The sequence below is a fragment of the Numida meleagris genome, chromosome 20 (genome assembly GCF_002078875.1).
Source record: "Numida meleagris isolate 19003 breed g44 Domestic line chromosome 20, NumMel1.0, whole genome shotgun sequence".
NCBI lineage: Eukaryota > Metazoa > Chordata > Aves > Galliformes > Numididae > Numida > Numida meleagris.
In genome coordinates this window covers 2428918-2452288 of record NC_034428.1, presented here as the reverse complement: position 1 = coordinate 2452288, position 23371 = coordinate 2428918, and the positions used below count along the sequence as shown (strand labels likewise).

The 23371-nt window shown below is 45.5% G+C and overlaps 3 protein-coding genes and 1 long non-coding RNA gene across 4 annotated transcripts in view; 2 read left to right on the top strand and 2 right to left on the bottom strand.

Annotated features, from left to right (window-relative positions):
* Positions 1-8834, top strand: part of PUSL1 (pseudouridylate synthase-like 1) — a 24016-nt gene extending 15182 nt beyond the window's left edge. The window contains exons 6-8 of the mRNA XM_021417745.1: positions 5333-5387; positions 7714-7876; positions 8693-8834. Of these exons, the coding sequence (XP_021273420.1) occupies positions 5333-5387; positions 7714-7876; positions 8693-8724 (250 nt within the window). The 3' untranslated portion in view covers positions 8725-8834. The remainder of the gene's footprint in view (positions 1-5332; positions 5388-7713; positions 7877-8692) is intronic.
* Positions 1-13422, bottom strand: part of LOC110408727 — a 14436-nt gene extending 1014 nt beyond the window's left edge. Inside the window, exons 1-3 of the long non-coding RNA XR_002444515.1 lie at positions 13290-13422; positions 1661-1756; positions 220-316 (exon numbers count right to left, since the gene is read on the bottom strand). This is a non-coding gene — a long non-coding RNA (uncharacterized LOC110408727). The remainder of the gene's footprint in view (positions 1-219; positions 317-1660; positions 1757-13289) is intronic.
* Positions 8980-15648, top strand: LOC110408725 (lysophosphatidic acid receptor 6-like). Its single transcript, XM_021417746.1, has 3 exons — positions 8980-10276; positions 12281-13533; positions 14321-15648. The coding sequence occupies exon 2, from the start codon at positions 12429-12431 to the stop codon at positions 13521-13523; it is 1095 nt and encodes a 364-aa protein (XP_021273421.1). The 5' UTR covers positions 8980-10276; positions 12281-12428; the 3' UTR covers positions 13524-13533; positions 14321-15648.
* Positions 15233-23371, bottom strand: INTS11 (integrator complex subunit 11). The gene is made up of 17 exons (XM_021417744.1): positions 23112-23371; positions 22905-23002; positions 22072-22145; positions 21664-21892; positions 21451-21549; positions 21318-21352; positions 20580-20718; positions 20385-20449; positions 19528-19717; positions 19175-19258; positions 18551-18640; positions 17806-17968; positions 17240-17347; positions 16558-16619; positions 16324-16466; positions 15915-16044; positions 15233-15383 (listed from the first exon to the last, which is right to left on the bottom strand). The coding sequence occupies exons 1-17, from the start codon at positions 23137-23139 to the stop codon at positions 15318-15320; spliced, it is 1803 nt and encodes a 600-aa protein (XP_021273419.1). The 5' UTR covers positions 23140-23371; the 3' UTR covers positions 15233-15317.

The following is a 23371-nucleotide window of genomic DNA, read 5'->3' as shown; positions in this document are numbered from 1 at the left end:
TCCATGGTTTCTCTTCTCAGTGCTGGTGCTGTGAATACACAGCTGCATTACAAAAAGCCACCTAGTTGGGTATGGCATATTCACTGAAGCTCTCTGCTGTACAAGTACAAGGACACGGGCAGTGTGTGCCAGATGGGTCGCTTCCTTCCTGCTTATTTGCAGCTAAAACAGTGCCTGCATTGGAAAAGGAGGGCTGGAGAGGAAGATGGGTGCTGTTACCTGGCTGCCTTCCCGCTGTTTGTTGTTGGGCTGCCACTGCTGGCTGGAGAGCTTGACCACCACACAAGTAAGCAAAGTGCTTCACCGCTGAGCTAACCTGAAAACAACCATTAACAGTCTTGTCAAGATCACCTGTGAGTGCATGTGGGTGATGTTACCTTCAAAATCCAGACCTACTATTGTTGATTGTCCTGTCTCTCAGATTTGATACAGATCAGCTTTTCTATGTCTTTAGGAATTTGCCATTCCTTGCATAACTTGCAGCATAAACCCATCCCACACAAGGCCAAAAACAGCTCACAGGAGAGAGCAAACCGAAAAATGGGATGAAAGGCATCAAGCTTGTTGCTGAGAGCATTTTTTTGCTTGGTGACGCATGCAGCCCAAACTTACGTTTTGTAACAAGTCATTTTTTTTTAATGTGTCGATATTGATTGATTTACAGAACGTCTAGGCTGAAGGGGGTGTCTCTGAGAAGCCTTGTTTTGATGCATTTAAATGGCACCTAACTCCCTTACAGTGCTTCCTTCGTTATTAAAGCCTTAACCAAAATCATGAGTTTTCTGATCTAAAAAGTTCTGGGTTTAGTGTGTTTGTGATGGGCTGAGTGGGTGTTTTTGTTTGGCTGATTTGGGTTTATTACAGTGTCCTAGTTCTAATCTGCTATACACACCCTTCGGGGACAGCTGCAGTCACGGAGCTTGGTGTTTGCTTTTGGCCATTCTGCAAGACAGCAAGTGCCTGAAGTGCATGTGTGCTTCTTCCCTGCAGTGGCAGAATGAACTGTTCCTGCAATGAAAGGGCTGTGATAGCATTAAAAGCTTATAAATAGATTTTATTAAGTCTAAGGAGCTTTATTTTTTGCTTCAGAGGGAGGAATCTGCAGAATGATAAACCAAGGTTTCTTAGTCAAATAATGCAGCTTTTCATTCGCATTCTTCCCTTCCTGTCTGAACTTAAACTGATCTCCTGAATTGACTGCTTGTCTTTTTAAATGATTCCTGCCATCAAACTCAGTTGCTCAGCAACACTGGAAGTGGAGTTAGTGTCCCATCCATCCAAAAAGCTTTTGAATGCTGAGGATGTGCTTAGAACCTCAGCCCCATTCCCAGGGAGCGATTGCTCTGTCACCTGTTTTCCAGCTGAACATGTATTATTCATTGCAAGGTGCTGCCTGCTGCTGCCAAGTGGAAAAGACAGACAGAATTTTTGCTGGTAAGCAAAACTACTTGTGAGATTGACAAGAAAGTTTCCCACTTAAAGAAAAAATATTTTGGTCTCTTTCCATATCTACACAATATTTTTTCCAAAGTATCTCAGGCTATCTTTTGTAGTTTACTTTGTCTTCTTGAGACACCCAAGGCAGAAGGACCCTGGCTAGAGATGGTGCATCCAATCTGGGGAGGAGGATTTTCCCCTGTTTGGAAAATCTGTCTCTTACCGTTGCTGAAGAGCAGAGCAGACTCATGGCTGCAGTGTGGTGGGTATTTGTGCACGTGCCCCGTGCTGCACATGTCTGTATGCCATGTCCTCCTTGCTGTAGGGAGAGCAAACCATATGTAAGTGATGGAAAGACTGTCATTTCCTGACATAAAGAGGAATCCGGGGGTAGGAGCTGCCTTTGCTTTTACCAACATACACAACGGGGAGGACTAAAAGCAGTAACTTATCTGTGAATCCTGTGAAAAAACAGCTTGCAGCTGCTCCCTGGGGTGATAATTTCACAATCTCTCTTCCTGCTCGCCCTGCCCCGATGCGCCGTGCAGGCTGTGAATTGTGTTGTCCCTGCTTCATCTTTTTCCACCATTTACAAGAGCTGTCTTCCAGGCCATGGGCAGCTCCCTCCTTGATGCTCAGGTGTTTCCAGCAAACCCTGCCTGTCCTGAACCCCCCAGACAAATATGTTGCAGCTGTGCTTTTCCCATAGCTGATTCGAGTCTTCAGAGCCCCATGCAACTGAGCTCATGGCAAGGGAAAGGAGGAGAGGTTTTGTGCGCAGACATCTGCAGACTTTTAGTACTGCTTGATAGCATGGAAGCTTGGTTATATATCTTCTAAAGTGAATATCTGCTCATTTTTGTGCTCTCTTAGTGTATCTGATGTATGCATGCTCTTACTTACCTATCTAATGCGTATATCAGTTTTTATTTGAAGGAAGGAAATGTGCATCCAGCTTCTTCCATGCAGGACTGCTCTGGAGAATGGAGTTGCACAGGGTTTAGATCTAGAGCTGGTAGTGGGCCATCAGCAAAACCACATCTTTAGAAAACTGCTCATGAAGATTTAGCAGAGGGTGCAAATGTAAGTCAAGTGTTAGAACAGAGAGCCTCAGGAGAGCCCTTGTAAGGAACACTGGTTGCCACCTTAAAAGTTTCTGGACAATGGTATCTATATCAACAGACAGATCAGGAGAGGGGAAAAAGATTTTTGTGTAGTGGTATCTATCCATTCATCACCTAATATTCCTCTGCCTCTTCCTGCTCTGCTTACTCTTAGCCTGCAGCTCCCTAGAACTGCTGCCCAGAGCAGGCTATGGGGTGGTTTACATTCTGAATTCTTTGCAGGGCAGCTGGCTTCCTCAAGAGTGTATTTTGCCTGTCTGGATTTGAGCTCCTGAGCCTGCTGTGGGCAGTGGTGAAGGAAGAGGCAGTGTGGGGACAGAGTGGGGAGAGCGGTGGAAAAGGAGACCAATCTGTTGTGAAATGCGGATCAGAGGCAATCAGTGCAGCCTTTTTGCAAGCATCCCTGATGTGGAATGATGGATGTTGCTGCAGTTGGTTAGAAGAGGCTTGTTTTGTCTGCACTATTTCCCCCTGCCACAAGATACCCGCTGCTCCTTCTCCAGCCGGGTGGTTTTGAGTTCCCTTCTCCTTGTTGCCTTTATCTGAGCAATGCACAAAACCCAGTCCTTCCTCACTATGGACCCTTAATGTAATATCCCCCTGAGGCACTCCCCCCACAACCCGTTCCTGTGCTCGCTCCCTATCATGGCACTGAATTACAACTACTGTGAAGTTTTCCTTTGCGGCCCTCCACGCGTCTGCAGCTAGAAGAGCTGCAGAGTGGAGAGGCACACGTTCAAGGGCTGTGCATTTCCTGTGCCTCAGTGCTCTCTTCTCTCCTTGAGGGATGCTGTTGATGAACCTGTTGGGGTTTTGGTCTGATAAAATGCTATGGGAAAAGGCTGAGGCTATTAAGGTGGGATAGTTTTGTTAGGCAGTGCACATGGTGGAATTAGAGCTTTTATAAGTGTTGTTTGTGACTTGACAAGTGAAAAGCTTTTATCAGAGCTAGAAATGTTCAGTCACGTCCGGAATGATTTATGGGATGGCAGAAATGCTGTTGAGGGCAAATCATTTAGTTCAGCCTGACACGAGGTAAGCGCTTCTCTTGGGTGAGACGCAGTGCTGACATTGCAGAGCTCCACTTTGGCAGCCAGTTTTTAAACATTTGCTGCTCCGTTGTTCACGTCAGGATTTGATCTTCCCTGGAATTCTGCCAACTGTTGTTCTGGGGAAAACATCTGGCAGATGAGAGTTTGTTGCATGAGGAGGAGAAACCGGTTTTCAGGTTGGAATTTGCCAACGTGACAGTACTTCGAGTGCCCGTTTGCCCCTGACACAGCACAGATGTACCCAGTACTCATCAGCAGCCCCTCTGCCATCCTTTCTTCACCATGCCTTCATCGCTTCCCTTTTGATTCCTTCCATCGTGTCCTCCTGGAGAGCAGCAGAGCACATGGATGTCTGTGCAGCTGCCATCTTGCTTCCTGTTTGCTAAGTAAAACCATCTTCTGGCCAGGACAAACAGAGACTGGTGGTTGAGCTCCGGGAGCTGGCCTGGCTTTGTGGTAGCGTTCTCAGCCACCATAAGTGTTTTTGTTTTGCTTCTTGCTTAGAAATGTCTAGAGTAAAAAACCATTCTTCAGCACTGAAACCTCTGCTGTTAAAAAAATAATGCCACAATTAAGAGCTGTCTTTTCTTGTAAGGAATCTTGCAGTTTGTACCTCCTTCTTGGAGCTACCTCCTCTGATTAGGTCAGACAGTCTGCAGGTTTCAACTCTGTGCTTTCCTTTAGCACAACAGGCATGTCCTCTGCCTAAAGGGAGGTGGTGTTTGGAGCACTTCAGTGGTGCCCAGGAAAAAGACTGATTCTTTGTGTTCTCTCTGCAGTTTGCACTTTAAAAGAGCAGCTTGTTGGCTTTGAGGCAGTCGGTGACTCAAAGGAGCTTACATCTCAGCAAGCATCTGCCCCCCCTGTTGAACCAGCAGCCCTGGTATAGGCTTGAGCTGCAGGATGGTGTTTTGCAACAGCCCAGAGATCCATCTGGCAGGCTGGGCCTTGAAGTGCTGAAACAGAACTTGTGCTTACCAGTGTCTTCTTCAGCTGAAGGCTTCAGAAGATTTGTAGCTGAATTGTTGCTCCTTAATCTCCTTTAAATGTCCTGGAGGTGTTCTTATTGATAACTGTCTTTTTTTTGTTCCAAATCCTGTTAGTTTAAACTGATTAATTTTTATCACAGGGAGGTTTAGGGGAAGGCTGATGCTTCAGTGCTGCTTAGAGGTGGCACTAAGCCACCAGTTACTGCTGTAAAATTTCCCTTTAAAATGCTTGAAATTTGGGTGAAGAAAATGTTATTTGTGCCCAGAGTGAGTCTGGCACTGAGAGTCTGAATCTGTTGCCATGCTTCTGTCAAAGCTTTTCTTCCCATGTAGAGCAGCATTTACCCAAACAGCTGGGCTCACCTACAGATTTCCCCGTTCACTCTTCAGGCAACAAATCTGCTTTTCTCGTACGCTTGCATTGCTCCTTTTCTGACAAAGGTTTCTGTGTCTCCTTTATTTCTCATTAATGTTACTTCTCCCTTATAGATGTATGAATTATTTCAACTTAGCCATAGCTGACCTGTGTAGTTGTTCCCAACAAAGGTAAACAGCAGCATTCCAGCTAGAGTAGCCTTTGATCTAGAATTGCTGGCTGTTTGTAGTTTTAATTAGTGATTTTGCTTCTTGTTCATTCTGCTCACGTTCACCTATGGTTTACGCTGTTCTTGTAAGAAGTTCTAACATTTGAGATGTGATTTTTAAACACTTTTTCTGTGTGTCTCTTTAGGGGCCTGGAGTTTTGGGAGCTGAAGTTCAAGAGCAGATCATTTCTTTACCGGCAGGTACTGTTCAGCTCTGTGCACCCTTTGTCTCCAAGAACCCAAGTATCACTCTCACTGTAACACAACTGGTTTAGCAGTGTTGCATCCATATGTAGTGCCATCTCTGTGGCAGAGCTGGTCCTATAGCTTCGTGACACACACAGGGACCTTAAGCGAGGCTCCGTGTTCTTTGTTTGATCCAGTAGAACAAGCATTTCGTAGGTTTGTATCTAAAATGAATGACCAAAGTCACAGAGTCATGTGGGAGGATGGAAAGTTTTGTTTTCCTCAGTCTTTGTCCTTGCAGTCCGAGTGGTAAAAACCAAGAGACATATGTTCTTGCTCTGCTGAATGGCACTGGGCCCAGTGAAGGCCGCCTGGAATTTTACTTTCTGGCTTTGGAGCATGAGGTAATTCTCAGTGCTGCACAAAGGAGAGATGGGAAGACCTGATTCAGCTCTGCAGGCATGGCTGCAGGATCGTTCCCTCCGTCACGCTGCCTAGGCTCTGCTGGGTTTTCTTTGAAATAACTCCAGTGGGGTTTATGCCGCGACGTCTCTCTCCGCAACTTAATGGATCACCTCATTAGGAAACAATTGGCTGTTCTGTCTGCCTACCCTGGGCACAGTCACACTCTGGAGACAGAATAGGCATGAGAAGGCTTGTTTTGGAGGAGAGAGGGGGTGTTTTGTGGGAACAGCGAGCAGCTATTTTTTATTCCGTTTTGACAAACCAAATTTGTTTTTATCCTGTGCCAAGCAATGCTCCGTAAGCTCTCTGACAGTGGGTGTCTGGATATGAGCAGGGGAAGGACGATAACGCGCTTGAGAAGGCTTGATACATAGCAGGGATCTACTTCATCAGATGCTCTTGTGACAAGGAGAAAATGCTGTTAACCCGTTTAACGCATTAGACTGGAAATGCTACTTAGTGACATTGTGCAGAAAGAGAGAGCTACCAGCAGTGCTGAGCCCAGGGCCCTCTGCGAGCGGGGCTTTCAGCAGCAGCCTCAGAGCCAGCTGGCAGGCCAGGGGAGCAGGAACAGACTGCACATGGTGAACTTGCACTCTTGTACCTGAGCGTCTGCTTCTGCACTCCATCACAGAGAAGGTACTGGGCTAGATGGACCTCTGATTTCATCTCATGTGGCTGCTGTGTTAAGTTTTCTCATCTGGACGTTTCTATTAGAGAATAGGGTTAAACAGCCTCGGAAACTGTACGTGTATCTTCCCCCTGAATGACGTGGAGCAGCAAGGAGACACCAAGCACGAGGCTGTTTCAGATGCCTCCCATTAGTTTGGATTTACACCAGCTGACTCCAAGTGCGGAGACATCAAAGCTGAAGTCACAGCATGCAATGACCTCTAGTGAGGGACAGATAACATAACATACACTGAGGATCTGTGCTGCTTCTCCACGGCACCAGAATGGCTGCAAGGCAGGCTCTGGGCACCATGTAGTGCAGCTTAAGCTCCGACGAAGTAGGTGAAGATAGTGCCTGCCTTTGGATAAGTACATCTTTGCTCTTTAACGGGGATAAACTTTGGTTTATTCTCTTGTAAATGTTATTTTAAGCACTATATTTAAGTATCTGGAGAACTGGTTTAAGTTTCCCATCGCTGCTTGCCGTGATTCCTCCGCAAGGTTCTGCTGTGTATTTGAGACTGGGGGACAGTTTGGCCGGTGTGGAAAAGCCACTAGGATGTGGTGAGAGCACCATGGGAAGGGTGGCTTTCAGCCAGGAGGATGCTGAAGTGTGAGGGTATGATAGTAGGTGAGCACGGGGTGTGAAATTTGTGCTAACCCACCAGATTTGGAATCGCTTAGTGGGGAGGGGAGGGGAGGGAAGCTGTGACATGCGGAGGTGTTCGAAATGCCAGTTTGATGACTGAGTTGGCTGGTGGGCTTTCTCACTTGGTGTGTTGTCGTTTTTTCTCCTTTTTGCTTTTGGCCCTCTGAGAGAAGCATGCCCCCATGTAGCCCCCACCTGGAAATTGTTGCTTGTGCATTACGAATGTGCTAGCCTAGCTTGCCCAGCAGCAAGTGAGCTTCCTGCCACAGGCAGACGTGTGGCTGCTGCAGCTTCTCAAATAGAAACCATGTCTGCTCAGCTCTCTTCCCACCTGTGATGAGAACAAGCCTGCTCCAAGGCAGTGGAACTGGAGATCATTGCGTTACATTGTGTTACAGGTCCTCCTCTTGATTTTCCTAGTGCCTACAGCTGTAGGTAGGAGAGCCAGCTGTTCTGCCATACTACTGATACAAAGTAGTGCAGGACTCTTGACACTGTTTGTTAACCTCTTAAATGTTACAAGGGCAGTTCCTAAGCTGTACCCCGTCTTTTCAGGTCCGAAGAATGGTTGGGGCTCTGGTTGCAGTTGGCCAGGGAAAGCTGGCACCGCATCATATAAAGGAGTTACTGGAGATGAAGGATGCACGGGCTCTTCCACCGTTTGCCATGGCTCCATCATCCGGACTCTTCCTAAAATCAGTGGAATATAACGAAGCAGGTAAGGGAATGGCAGACAGCAACTTTCTGTCTGTGGGAGTCAGGCCTCATACTGAAAGGAACAGAAACCCCCACAGTCCTCCTTTTTGTGCCATTTACAATAGCTGCTATAGAAACTGAGTGTTAATTTTTCCCTGGTAGATTTCTTCCTCTAACTTGCAGGGTAGTGAAAGAGAAATCATGTTGACGTTGACTTTGAGCCTTATTTTGTCCCTGACCATGTATGGTAACCAAATCTTCTGTGATACCTGCTGCCTGTAGATCCACCTCTGTTCACTCCTGGTTTTTACATTAATCAATGTCCTCCCAACTGGTGGACAGAGAGAGCAGATCATCCCTTTGCTTACATATTAGCCTTCTTAATTTAACAGCATTTAAATCTAAAATAGTGAAGATTTTTGGCTTAGAAAATAAGAAAAAAAAAAAGGCAAACTTGCAGAAGATCTCAAATTGATGTCACCAAGGTTTGGTGGCATCCTGCGGTGGGCTTTGGGAATGCTCTCTCCTGCTGCAGCTGTGCAAGCACTGGGGCTTAAAGAAGACAGAAGGGAAAGGGAAACAACAAAGTGCGGTGCAGGGAGCTTGAACGTAACGTTACGCTGGGCACTTGGCCTGGCCTTGAAGAGACAGCTGCTGCTTGTGGTTTTGGGCCCTGTCCAGTGTTGGTGCACTTCCTAATAATGCTGGCTGCGGAGCCCTGTGCTAGTGGGGAGGGAGCCTAGGCAGGAAATGAAGACCACAGACTTTAAGAGCTTTCAGTGCCATCTTTTTCCCTAAATCAATGTTTTCTTTTTTTTTTTTTCCCCCCTCCTCTCAGATTTGCAACCAACAGTGGCCCCAGGAGAATAGCAGCTCTGTCAGCCACGTCTGAAAAGACTGTTGTTGTGGATGTGGGATGGAGGCTTGCAGAGCTCTTTATGCAATATATGGTCTTGTCTCAATAAACATCACGGACTGGAGGCATCTTCCCATCGTTTGTTTGCTAAGGGGAAATGAAGAACGATGCTGCTTTCAGATTACAGCTTTTTTTTTCCTTTTCCTGATGGGTTTTCTTGTGTGTTTTTTGTTTTGTTTTTGTTTTCGTTTAGTTTTGCCTGCTTGCCCAAGCAACAGCGCATGCATTGGGCGATGTCTGTGGGTTGTTGTATTATTTTTTTTAATCATGAATGACACCAGAGTCGCTGTTTGGGTTATAAAAGAGTTCTTGGAATGCTGAGTTACAGGAAAGAGGATGAAAGTTCTGACTTCCGAAGAAACAGCACTCGAACACCTTCGTGCAGAGGAAGCCAGCTGCAGCTCAGATGCCTGGTGCCATCATAATTAATCTCTCCTTTGTCTGTGAGAGGAGAATTGAGAGAGCCAGCAGTTTGTCGTAGCAGACAGCACTGCTGAGCTGGTGAGGGGATGTCCTTTGTTATGTGGCAATTCAAAGCGATGCTGACTATCGCATTCAGGTAATGAAGGAGAAATATTAATAACCCTGAAGGATTAAGGAGCTTCCACACACCAGGTGGGTGGTGAAGGCGCAGGTGGGATGCAGCACCTCCCTGACCTCTCTCAAGGCCCTAAGCAGGGAGATGAGCTTAGTGGTTGGTCCTGCTGCAGGACAGGACAGCCCATCCCAGCGCATAGTGATGCATATCCCCTCGCTCTGTTTCCAGAGACCAACCTCTGACAACTCGGGAAGGAGAAGCAGGAATCTTCTGGTTACTCCTATTTGCTTGGGGACCAATTTCCAAAGAAGACAGAACTTTGGAGAAGTCCTACCAGAAGAGAACAGAAGCCACTGTGGTACCAATGTGGTACGTGTTTGTGCTTTTCCTGGTAGGGCCTTGCTGCCTAAGTGCCTAGAGGTACGGATGTTGTAACATGCTTTTCAGGGCAAGCAAAGGCTCTTGTCCATTTGCGTTCCAAACCTGAACACATGCCTGTGTTATAGACAGGGAATGGCAGTTAATTCTTGCTTTTCCTTCCCTAGAGGGGAAGTGAGAGTGCTGGGCTGAAACACTGGCACTGGGACCTAAAGGTGAGCTGTGCTCTTCTGGGGCAGGCTGAGGGTGGCTGTGGGTGGGAGCAGCGTGCCTGCCCCACGCAGCAGATACATGCAGGAACCACAGCACGCACCGGTGCTGGCCACAGGCTGCATCCTCACCCTGGTCCTGTAAGGAAACATTTTGCTGGCGGGGCAAGTGCTGCGCCTGCATGGCAGCGACAGTTTTTCTTTTTCACTTCCTGTGGTTTCTCTGCAGAGCAGTGTGGGAGAGCTCTGCCGTGGGTCTCGCAGCACAGCTTGCTCCGGTGTTCACACTGCGCAGTGACCTCGTAGCTGTGAGTGGGGACCCTGCAGAAGGCAGTGTGCTGGTCTGCAGCTTTTGTGTGAGGTGATGGCCTGAGAGCTCTGGTAAGTGACCGTTCTGATTCATTTCTTACGCAGCTTTGCTGGGCAGAAAGCTGAACCAAAGAGTAATGCTCCTCAGGTGTTAGGCAAGCTAGTTCCTACTGCAGGTTCAGGTATTGCTAGCAGCAGGAGGGGGCTTGGTGTTTTCCTTCTGTTTTTGCTTTACCAATTCCTTTCAGTTGGCTCAGTTTGGGCATCCAACACAGGCACATTCTGTCTTTCTGAGTGCTTGACAGCAATGCTTTGAAGCCCAAACCAGAAAAAACCTCATGCTTGACTCAGGGTTCACAGAAAAAAGCTTGGTTTTATATGAAGACAATTCTGCTAATTTAATGAACTGAAAATCCGCTGTAAACTTTGATGTCTAATTTTCTGTAGTTTTGTAAATCAAGTAATTTGTACAGAAGTACAATAGTGCTTTCTAGTTGTTTGTAGGAAACACTTGAAGGAAAATAGGCATAGCCCCTGCCCTTCCCCACTCCTCCTCAAAGAAAATTACCTCTGGGGAAGCAAAGCTGGATGTGGAATTGGGTCAGACTCCTTGTTTTAAAGTGGTGGGTAAGGAAATGGTACATCACTGTAAGAGATGAATTTGGCTACGCGCCTGGAAAACAGTTTACTCCCAGCCTGCATCACTTCTATTACCTCTCTCATTGAGAATGAAAACATTTTCAAACAGATCAATACATGGTGGTGTCACGCAGTGCATATCTAACTGTTTTGAAATGGCTGAAAGACCGACATGTGAAATATTGGAGGTCTGATTTTTTTTTAAGGTTCTTTTTTTCCTGTTCCTTCCTTTTGCTGTTAAGCTTCAATGGGTTTGCGTGCATGACAGGCTGCACCAAGGTACAGTCAGTGTTTTTACACAAGCTTCACCTGTTACTTCCACCTGAGGCCTCAAGAGTTGCCCAGTTTCCACTCTCAGCACACAAGATGTAACGTGAGATCCTCTTTGAGATGAGGAGGGATTCAGGGGATGAAGCGAGCCTACAGCAAACAGTGTAGTGTCATGATGCAAACAACTTCTGTGCCTTTGTAAGGCCACGTAGCCATCCTGCAGGGAGCTGAGAGGCATCAATTTCAGGCAGTCTGTTAGCAATCTAGCATGAAGCATACCAATGTTTTGTCACAGCTTTTAGAGAACCTTGAGATGCTTTCCTCTGTCACGTAAGCACGTGCTGCTTGGAAAAAATTGCTGCTGTTTTGGAGCTGTTGCCTGGTAATATCTAGAGATGTCCTGATTGTGCTGGTGAGAAGCGGAAACTAATGGGTCCCCTCTCTGTTTTGCTCCTTCAGTGATTTTACTGGCCTCTGCCTTATCTTTCCCCAGCTGCAACACTTTGAACACAGAAGAGAGATGTTCAGTGGCAAAACTGAGATAAAGAGTTTCAAGTTCTGTGTGCCTGACGTCGTGGCTTAGCACGTGCCTGGCTTTGTACTAATTTTCCTCTGTTTGTGTACATGCAAATACTTTGCTGTTTGGTGAAAGACCTGTGTAAGCAGATATGTACCTTTGCCTACCTGAAGTGAAACTATTTTTTTTCCTTACAACTTCCAGTTGTAATCTTCAGTGCTTTTGTCTGCAATAAATAACTATTGAGAGGATGTGTGATTTCAGCATTTCCTTTGGAAAGTACCAAACAACCTTTGTGTTTTCATGCTTTCAGTGGCTAATCTTGAGACACTTCATTAAAATGAGGATTCATTTTTTCCACTCTGTTTAAGGACTTCTGTTAAGGTGTCTCTCTTTTGATTAGTTACTCAGATTCATATAAGCAGTGATCTCTTCTCCAGCAGGTTTATGTGATGCAAGTGACCTAGATGAGAGGTGTCCTACCTGTGTAGTGCCTCTTTCTCCCTATTTCAAACCCAAACTCCTCTTTTAGGAGCTCCCTTCTGTTAATTCAGTGCTGCTGTCTTGTCTTGTTTTTTAAATGCCAGCAAGTATTTGGGCTGTTGTGTAAACTTAACTGCTCATGTTTTAAATGATTTATCCTCTTACAGCAACAGCACTTTCCACCTAACTGGACCAAGCACAGCTGCCTGCAACATGCACGTCATCAGATCTAACACCACGGATAAGCACAGCTTTAGTTCTTAACCATGTGAGAAGAAATAACACTTCAAACTCAAGAACCTCATGAGGTAAGGGATGGCTTACAACTTTTCTCCCGTTGGATATCCCTACACTTCAACAGAAATCATGGCACACATTTCCTGGACTGAAGGTGTCTCCAACGAGACAGCTGTCAGGTTGGAAGCGGACTTCCAGTATTCCTTGTTTACCATCATCTACAGCATTGTGTTTGTGCTGGGACTGATAGAAAACGTCTTAGCTCTGTACCTCCTGTCTAAGAAAGCAAAGCATGCTTCTCCTTCCTCTGTATACATGATTAACCTAGCTCTGGCAGACACCTTGTTTGTTTGTGTGCTGCCTTTTAAAATTCATTACCACCTGAATCGGAACAATTGGATCTTTGGCGACGTGGCTTGTAGGATAACTGGGACTTTGTACTACATCAACATCTATCTAAGCATTGTCTTTTTCACCTGCATTTGTGTCGATCGTTACATTGCAGTGCTGCACCCCTTCACGTACATCCAGATCAGAGTCACTCACTATGTGGTGGTGGCCGCAGTCCTTTGGGTGGTCGCCCTGAGCATCATGGTTGCACTCATCCTTGGTGGTCCCCTCCACAACAAAGGGCTGAGGAACACGACCATGTGTTTTGAGAACTTTGCAAGGAGCAGCTGGATTTCTCGCATGGCCCTTTACAACATCCTGGCCTTAGTGTTTGGTTTTGTCATCCCCTTTTCCATCATTCTGATCTGCTACCCTCTCATTGCGAGGAGGATCTCCCAAATCAAACACAGCATTCGCAAGAGGAAGGCTCTGACTACTATCTACATCATCTTGCTCATTTGTACTTTCTGCTTTCTCCCGTACCACCTCACCCATTTCCTCCATTTTTTAATGAGAAGCCAGATCATCCAGAACAAGTCATTTACTAACCTGATCTACAAAATGCGAAGGGTCACCTTAGCCCTGGTGAGTTTCAACTGCTGCCTTAACCCGTTCCTGTACTACTTCACCTCTTCTAGCAGGACGTGGCACTTCAACTTCAGGCTCAGATTCAGGTCTAAAATGGTGTACACGATCTGTGACCAGAAACTTGGAGAGTACTCCTACGTTTATAAACTACACCAGAGCTGTGAAAATAAAAAACACAGAGATGGAATCAACTGACCTATTCCAAGTAAGTACACTAGTCGTCTTTCTAACTGCTGCTTGAAATCAAACCTGTGAAACCTACCCTTCTTTCATACAGTGGTTATTACATCAAGGCAACGCTGGAGGAAAGTGTCTAATGGTTATATATTTTTGTTAGCCAGCTACAACAGTTCTTGAGGGAGATGTATTTGCCTATAGTCCAGATCAAGTATGGTGAGAGACTGTATTCATGTACATTGGTGTTCTGGCCTCCCTGGGGTCCCCCTTTGGGGTTGGTTGGAGAACACAAGGCTTGTTTCTGGAAAGCAGTACAGGAAAGGGTTACTTAAAACAAACCAGCCTCCTTATTGATGCTAACCCTGAAAGCTGAGTGGATCCCTGCAGTCCTGCTTGGCTTTTCCCTTTTTTGGAGGGATCCTGTGTTTTCTCCCCGGGTGTACACTGTAGTCAGCTGTGTTCACAAACTGCCTACATTCCACAGCCAAATAAGGGCTGCTTCTTCCCTTCTTATGAATCAGTTAATTGGCTTCCTAAGGAGTACTTGGGTACAGGCATTGTAGAATCACATGCCTGTAGAGTTATGCTGGCCATCTCTTAATAACAATATTAGAAGATAGCAGATAAGAGCATTTATCAGTTAACCCTGTGCAGTGGTAAACAAGCTCCTCTCCACAAAGTCACTGAGGAAAGTTACTGTTCCTACACACTGTGCTGTACTGTTGAAATGTGAAAGTTTTATTTTTTTAAGGGACTGATAAGTGATGGTGATATCATGCATCTGACCTGTTTCACCTTTTCTCCTGTATTAACAGAATCACGCAACTTCAGAGAACTGCTGAGTTTTCCACCCATAAAGTGAGACTATACCATCACAAGAGGGAAGAATTTATCATTCATGAGTTACCAGACACCAGAAAGCACGGGCCTGACTCAACTTCCTTAAAAGCCAGCAGCTTTCTTGAGAGGATGAGATTTTGCTAACAGCTGAACAGCCCCGCTGCTCTGTTCCTTCCTATGCCATCTCCCTTAACAGGCAATGGAAGGACTTCCAGCACTGCAGGAACTTCTCTACAACTAACCACAAATGTTATGATGTGGACAGAGAAGGATTTTTTATAATTGTTTTTTTTTATCTATATATATATATTTTTTTTTTTTACTAGAAACTACATCAAGAAGGTGCAGCTTTCTTGAAGGCATGTCAGCTGGTATTCATACTTCCCTCAATGGAAGTGCAGCTGCTGGGTAAACAGCATATTTAGGGCTTCATACTTCTGCCTACATTATATTTCTGCTTTGCCTTTTCATTGTGAAGCTTTGAAAGCTCCTCGTTTGGGCCCCTCAGCAAAAAGATTTCCTGATAATAACCTTTAATGACACCCTTAATGCCTGAAGCCCAGGGGGCTGTTCTGCCCCGTGCACAGAGCCCAGGCCTTCAGGTCAGTGCAGGACTGGGCTCACTGCGTGGCTGTTCCTTCTACTTATTTTTGTGAACAAAAAGCCAGAATGGCATTGCTGAGCTTCTAAAGAAAACAAGCTGCAGGAGGAAAAGAATCCTGAATCTCTCTTACCTTACTGTGTAAGTAACGTGAAGTTTGTTCTTCAAGACTTCTTAAAAACAGGCTGCAGTGACAACCCAGACCAGTTTCCAAAAGAGGAAGACTGCAGTACTGCTGAACTCTCTCACTGTGGCTAATGGACAGACACTGAAGTTCTTTGTCAAATGTTTTTCTAGTTTTGTTTTAATAATGTAAACAAAATAAGATTTGTATTTCCCTGAAGCACCAACTGTGCCTGCTGCTCTCTGGCTCACGATGTACTCTGGGGCAGTCCCTTTTTCAGCAGGGATGTGAGATAGCTGCCTAACTCTTCATCCTAAAGAAAAGAAAATCAGGATGAAAGCAATTGTCCACTTGACTCTTTCCCATTTCTGCTGCCTAGAACTAGACTAAAGTAACTCCTGGACGCAACAGCAGGCAGTGTTCAAAAATGGAAACCAATGCAGTTAGCACAAATGTATTCCTAGGTGTTCTTTCAAAATACCAGTCTAAAACTTCTGCTTGTCCAACAAGGTGTCTGGATCTCTGAGTTCTCTCTTTTAAAATAAATGACAATTTTTCTTGAAAGCAAAGAATGAAAACCCATTGTTGTTCTTGTTTGTTTTTTTTTCCTCTGCTTTCAAGAAGGCAGTTCCTTGCTGTAAAAAAAAGCATTTAAAATGCAGCTATAGAAGGTATACTCTTGAGGAAAACAACTACCTCATCTTAGCACAACTTTGTCTTATTGAACTTTCTGGTTACAGGTTGAAGTTTTATTCATAAAATACCCCCACTCTCTGTTACTACCTTGTAGGCCTGTTTTAAGACCAATTAGAATTGCTTGAAATGTGTTTTCAAGTATTCCTACCTGGTAAGTCCAGGATACGAGCAGAACTTTGGTTCCTTGATCCTCTGAGTGTGCTGTGGCTTGGATAAGAATGGACTCGACTGTTATAGAACCATCAGGGAGATGCTGCACTGAGTAGTCCTTCAGGACCCTGGTGAGGCAGAAGGCATGCAATTTATTTTGGAGGGGACTGCATTAACTTGGCCAAGACCATAAGTGCATCTGCTGACTAGCAGCCCCCTGCTCCTGAAGTGTAAGCGCTCTTCTGGTTACAGTAGCTGAAATCTAGAGCTGTTACTGTCTTTGGGGATGCAGGAAATTTTCTCTTAATTCTATGCGATTGGTCTGGAAGGGCAGCCTCTATAAAGAATGATCCAACCATTCAGCCCGAGGGGAAAAAACAGCCAAATGCAGCCAGGAACGGGCTTACCCTTTGAGGTGGTTGTACACACGAAGCACGGTCTCGTGTTCTTTGCGCGGGTCCTGAATGTGGACGCGGCAGGTGAAGCGCAGCTGGTGTTCTGCAAGGCCCAGCTCCTTCAGGGCCTGCTCAGGAGAAACCAGGCGGAAGCTCTGCAGAGGAAGAATGCAGACCCATTGCAAACCATTTCCTTGTGCACGCCGAGGTTTTACTCCCCCTCTGTAGCCCCTCAGTGTTACTTACATTATCCTTCATAATTAGCGTGCCATGCATCAGCTTTGGCTTCTTGGCATCTGGTAAGAGGCCTAAGTCAAGGGAAGAGAAAGACAACTGGGTTAATGATACCTTGCTTACTTTTTTACACATGGAAGACAACTGCTATAGGACTCCATGGATTTCCAAGTCCCAGCTGAGGACCATAGACTATGGCTTCACACCTTTGTTCATCTATCCCTTAAAACACACAGCACTTATAGCACTGCCAGGGCTCCAGATACATAAGAAACAATGTCCAGTACTACACATCAACTGCCTCTCCCCTCCCATATCACTTCCCTGTATGAGAGACTTTATGATTTTTCTTACACTGAGTTTGTGAAAGTAATTCCAGTCCTCAATAGCAAAAGCATACATGGATGTTTTCCTAGCAAATGGACAACGAAGAGCAAGTAAGGTAGTTTTGTGCCCTTTTTTTTTTAAGCCCTGCTGAACACCCAGCCCCAGCACAGTAGCTACTTCATTTCCCAGAAGCTACTTCATTTCCCAGAAGCCCTTCTCCACCACTCAACACTGTGCAACCTGTTCTTAAACGGGAAGCACTGCTACAAATAGCCCTGTAACACTGTTCCCACCTACTTCAAGTACTAACATTGCAACAGAGGGGCAGGACCCCAAATAGGTAATTCTTGGTTGAAAAACACCTCACCTATTGCTGTTTCTCTCTTCAAGAGTCCCAGGGATATGTCCACTGGAATGCTCGGGTTGGTAAATATTGTTGTAGTTTCTCCATTTGCAGGCATGTAACAGTTGACATCTGTTGACACGTAACAGTTGACATGTAAAGAAACAACGTTAGGACTGGTGCAGCACTCTGATGCCTGTAACAAATTACTGAAAAGTAAATAGCCACCCCGTGTGCATTCTCTGCTTTCTCTGCTCATCTTTTAAGTCAGGCATTATTTTTTCCCCACCCATAACTGATGTTGCTAAGTTAAAATTGCTGATGTACGCCTGCCTCTGCTGCTTTTAAGTCTGAAGAAATACAAATGCAGTAAATGCTGAACCAGAACAATACAAATGTAACAAAATCACCTGAAGCCTAATGGATATTAAAATTAAATGGGCTTAATACGTCAGTATACACTACAGATACTGATTTCTTGAGGTTCTGTAAGTTACGCTATTCCTAACTCTAAGCTGATTATTACTAAATTAATTATGTAAAGCTTTCCTCCTTCTTTCTATTGTTTTCAGTACCCAAAGTGTACGTACGAAATTCCTGCTCTATTTTCTGCTTCAGAAACTCCATTTTCTTTGCTTCCCCGTGGACCAGCAGGACATTGCGTGGCTCAGCCTGGCGAATCAGCTGCATGATTCCCTTGGCATCGGCGTGGGCACTGAAGGACATGTACTCCACCTGCATCTTTACTTCCAGCTGCAAGAGGAGGGGTGGGAAGCACAGGTGCTGTGAATCAGGAGCCACTTTGCTTTGTATACCATGTACAAACTGACTCAGAGCTCTTCATATTTATTTTAAAGAATGAGACAGAACACTTGGATTGGGAAATTAGAGTGGAGAGAAAGCTGCTTGGCAGCAGAGGTGAAATACACTGATATTCAGAAAAGCTCCCAATAACTCAAAGTGTACTTTCAGAGCACAATTCCTTCCACACATTTGCCAAAACACATCAGTGCTTAGGTACGCTCAGGATCAGCTTCAATATCCCCTTCAGCATGAAATTAAATCACTGCTACCTGAACAACAGGGCCTCCTTATCAAACACAGTTATTAATACTCCCCTGACGAAGACCAAGGGCAACAGAATGGCAGAGGAGATGCTATTGCCAGAGCAAACACAAAAAAGCCTAGTTCCACTCTGCTTAAAATGTTACTCAGGTATTTCCACGTTGCATGCAGCTTATTCCCCTAGCTATATATATAATATATGGTGTCTAATTGCCACCTAAAGTCCCAAAAAGCTTCCCCAAAACAATCCTCATTGAAAATAAAACTTACTATTTGTCTTCCCTCCATTTCCAGCTTGCGTTGTCCACTCAGAATCTTATGGCCCACAGTTCCTTGCACACAATAGCCCGGCATGATGACCTGAGAAAGAAATCAGGAAAATCTATGCTCTGCATACAGACTGTATGCAGCATCACTGCTATTAACATAAAGTGAGCCACAAGTGCATAATTGCTGACAGAAGCATCTGTTTTTCTCATCTTCTTATATACCACCCCTCGCTGGAAAGCTGCTTACTTCGCGTTTCCTATTTGCTTTGCAGCTTGTGTGGTGAACACCCAACTACAGAATGAGGGTGAAATGAGAAAGCAAACTGATGAAGTGAACACGCTGCTAACTACGAATGAATGCCAGTTGCAACTGTCTTCTAAGCAGCTTCAAATTAATGGAAGCACTTTTGAAAATAAAATCTCTGTAACCTGTACCTCTGCAGCTTGTTCTGTCACACGCAGCCAAGGAAAATTCAGAGATTGAAAAAGCTCTGCCCTGGGCTGTTCCATTAGATGACTCGCACCATTTAGCCCCACAAGCTCAGGAAAACCTTTGTTCTTACCATGATATCTGCAACACTATCATATTAATACAAAACATCATTTAGGAAGCAGAATTTCTTACCATATTCTTTTCATTCCCTGCCCATTTTCTGAAGATCTGTAGGGACTGTCCTGCATGAAGCATACCAGGGGTTGCAAACACAACCTAGAATTCAAAGATGTGTCAAGAATCACAGCAGAAAAGTTTTGTTTTGTTTTTAATATCATTACTTATATAAATTTCCCAAAACTGTGAAGAGAATCCACTAAATACACATCACACATTTACTATGCAAGGCTCTAATGGGGCTTCATGCTGTTTTATTCTCCCCACTTTTGCAGACTGCCTGTTTGCCTAAATCAGGAACAGAGCAACAGGAAAACAGCTCCCTAACAGTACACATCTGCTCTGTCACCTTGTTAACACCAACCTACCATTGGTCCTGGATTATCTGCAAAGGCTCGATCAAACGCTTTGATGTGTTTGAACTCAAACATGTTTCTCTGCACAAACGTTTTCCGAATTTTCTGATTAGTCCACGTGATGAAGAGCTTGTAATAATGATTTGCCTTCTCTGTCAGTCCCGTGGAAAAATAAATTGGAGCTTTCAAGTTCATTCTTTCCCTGCAGAAAGAAGCGATCCAGGTACAGGTGAGGACCAAATTAGCATCTTGGCTCTCACTGCTAAAAGTCCATGAACCTACGTAGTCTCCAAAAATTTCTGTGCATAACATACCCTCAGGAAACTGTCAGGATTATGACAATGCTGTACCACTATGCATTAGCTTGCTATAAAGACCCATAGCCCAGTTCTCTCTTATCTGCTGCAGCCAAATTCCATCCATTTATAGACTGTAATCATTCCACTACAGGAAGTAATTGAAAGCTGTATTGTTTGGCATTACCACAGTGGAAACATTTCCATACAATGCTTATAAAAAAGTTTAAGACTTTGTCATGCCTTTTTCTTCCCTTTCACATAAAAACAGTTTCACAACAGGGCAAAGATGCCATCAAACTATTTAAAGGACAGGTGGTACCAAGTGTTTGGGGAAGGAGCAGGGAACGATCCTAGAGAGGAACACGTTTGGCTTACTGCTTAAAGTCAGAAACACTGGTAAATAAGCGAGACGTGGAAAGAAGCACTTCTCACCTGCCACCATGGGCCAACGTGCAGATGAAAACTAAGGAGAATACTTGTACCAAACAGATAGAAGAGAATCGTGAAAAGCTTGGGAACCTCAGTGTGAAGAGGACAAGGAGGAACATGCACCAAAGAGACTGCACTCACCAGAATGTTTCCAATAAAATGCAAAGTTCCTGGGCACGACCGAGGGCAAAAACCGGGATAAGAACCTGCAACAGAGCTATGATTTAGTCTGTGAAAGCTGAACAGCACCTTGATAGCACTGCAGCGTTACCATTCCTGAGCAAGAGCTCCACAGAGAGAAAAAAGCACATCACTCAGATCATCAGAGCGCTGTACCTTCCCTCCTCGTTCTACAGTCTCGTGAACTTTCTTCAAGAAGTCTCTTTCTCTGCAGCGTTTGGAGTCTCTGATAGTTGTGGCATAGGTGGATTCACTTATTAATAAATCCGGGCGACACTTATCAATCCAGGCGGCACTGAAACCAAAGGGTTTTTTTTAAAAAGCCAATCAAATTAAGAGCCAGTATCTGTCACTTCTCACCTGCAGCTCTCGGGTGCAGAATGCCACTGTCTCCATGCGGAGGTAGGAGTTAACCCAACTCCACAGATTTTGAAAAGCCATTTTTCAGTCTGTTATTTGTTTAGAATAACGTTTTAATGCTTTCTAAGCATCACGAACATTAGAAAGCTCTCACATATGCCAGTAAGAAGAAAATCAGCGTTCAAGTTTGTGACTGGCACTCTCTTAAAAAGTAAAAACATGTGGAGGATGCCACGACAATAAAGCATTTCAAACATCTAAATCCAATTACCGCAAAGCCTTAAAAATGGATTAATACAAGTGCAGAGAAGAAGATTACATTAAAGTCTGCCCTGAGGACTCAGTTTAACCCTGATCCTCCTCATAATTCACACTTACATTTATCTTTTCTGGAAAGACATCATTAAGCATCCCAGTCTCCCATCAAAGAACAAAGAATCAATGCTGGTAAGCCCCTACATATTAATAGAAGCTGGGGTAAAATCACCCTGCCTGAAATAGATACAATTCACAGAAACCCAGCTTCCTACTTACCCTAGATGTCTGTCTGGTGTCATGTTATAATCACCCTAAGGGAGGACAAGAAATCCATTTACTTTCTCAAGCTAACAGGACAGGCTATTACAAGGAGACGTAGGCATCTGTAACTTCTGCTGTGCGTACTTACCGTGTACACAACCGACTCGCATCCAACCTTGATTTGGAACATGGCTGCTCCTAGCACGTGGCCTGCATAGTACGCCTTGATCTCCAGCTCCTCATCCACCTGCACGTGAGCAAACACTGCAGTAGTACAAGCACTTCACAGACAGAAAACTGCTCTGCCTTCCACAACAGTTCAGTAGGTCCGATCCAAGCCTATGCAGAAATGGCTACTTACCTGGACTGTCTGGTGAAGATGCACTGCAACCACTTTTTTCATACAGTCCTTAATCATTTGGGACGTGAAGAAGTTTGTTTCCCCTTTCTTATCTACAGTTATTTTCCTGTAGTCCTCCAGGAGGATAGGGCAGATAGCCTTGGTAGGATGCGTCATATAAATGGGCCCATCGTAGCCAACCATCTCACTGAAATAGGGGAGAGCTCCACAGTGGTCCAAATGGAAATGGCTGCAAAAAAGACAGAAAGGATAAAGATGTTACACAGCAATTTAGATTGCCTGGTTCTCACAGTTTGCTTCAGCTCTTCAAAGCATTCCACAAAATAGAAGACCTTTTCTTTTTTCCCTTTAAAAACAAAACTTGCCTATTTCCCATTTCAGTTGCGATCAAGAAAGAAGGTTTCTCACCTGATGATCACGCAGTCTAGAAAGTCAGTCAGCCTTCCGTTCTGAGTGATGTAGGAAAAATCAGGAAAGCGCCTCTGTAAAGATGTGGAGAGCAAGTTACCAACCCAAAACAAAGCCACTTCGTGCTACGTCATTAACTGCAGGGACCACCAGCAGGAACCACTGGACACCATAACCCATCACAAAGCAAAACTCAGGAGACTGAGCTGCTCTCAACAACACAGTAAGAGCTGCAGGCAACACCATCTATATTCACGTGCAGAAAGAGTCAAAAGGAAAAAGGATGAGCTCCCCTAGGAAGACAGGCTGAGGGTGCAGGGCTTGTTCAGCCTGGAGAAGAGAAAGCCACGAGGAGACCTCACTGTGGTCTTCCAGTATTTAAAAGGGGATTACAAAAAAGAGGGGAATCAACTTTTTGCTCAGGTAGATAGCGACGGGACAAGTGGCATGGTTTTAAGCTCAAGGAGGGAAGGTTTCGACTGGATGTCAGGGGGAAGTTCTTCACAGAAAGAGTGGTGAGGTGCTGGAACAGGCTGCCCAGAGAGGCTGTGGATGCTCTGTCCCTGGACGTGTTCAAGACCAGGTCGGATGGGGCCGTGGGCAACCTGGTCTAGCACCAGATCTGGAGGTTGGTGGCCCTGCCTGTAGTGGGAGGAAGGGGGTGGAACTTGATGATCCTTGGGGTCCCCTCCAACCCAAGCCATTCCGCGATTCTACGAGAGGACAGCCAGCGCACCTGCAAACAAACAGGTAAACTGCCATCCGCGGGCATTAAGGCAGAAAACCCCAGCACCCCTTTCTGTAACCCCACCTCCGCTCTGCGCCATACTCACGTCGTCGTTGTAGCCCATGTGCATGCCGCAGTCGAGCATCACGTTCTTCCCCGCGATGGACACCAGGACACAGCTGCGCCCCACGTCCTGCCCGGCGCCTGCAGCGAGCCAAAGGGCCGGCATGGCGAGGCGGCTCCGCACCGCTCTGCGCGGCCAGGTGCGCGGATCCGCAGCGGGACGCTGACGGGAACCGAGGGTGAGACTTACCCAGCGGCGTCACCTTTATTTCGGGCATTTTAACGCCCCTGCAGCTCAAAGCACGGCCCGGTTCTCCTGGAAACGGCCTACGAGGCGGCGCGGCCTAGAGGTACCGCTTCTTTCACGGCCATGTTCCAACCGCTTTTCAGACAGAGGGGCTCGGTTCCTCCCTGGAGAGAGAACGTTCCGAAAACAGCCGTCAGAACACCGGCACCCGCAGACGGAAGCCGTCGTCCCCGCCGCGCCGCTCCGTCAGGGCCGCCCCGCTC

Bases quoted from the DNA above. Each gene is read 5' to 3' on its own strand.
- LOC110408725 (XM_021417746.1), top strand. From the start codon at position 12,429: ATGGCTTACAACTTTTCTCCCGTTGGATATCCCTACACTTCAACAGAA.
- INTS11 (XM_021417744.1), bottom strand. From the start codon at position 23,139: ATGCCCGAAATAAAGGTGACGCCGCTGG. The intron at 21,550-21,663 runs GTAAGTAGCCAT...GCTCACGTGCAG, and splicing joins ATCTTCACCAGACAGTCCAG to GTGGATGAGGAGCTGGAGAT. The intron at 20,719-21,317 runs GTAAGTAGGAAG...CTTTGGTTTCAG, and splicing joins ACACCAGACAGACATCTAGG to TGCCGCCTGGATTGATAAGT.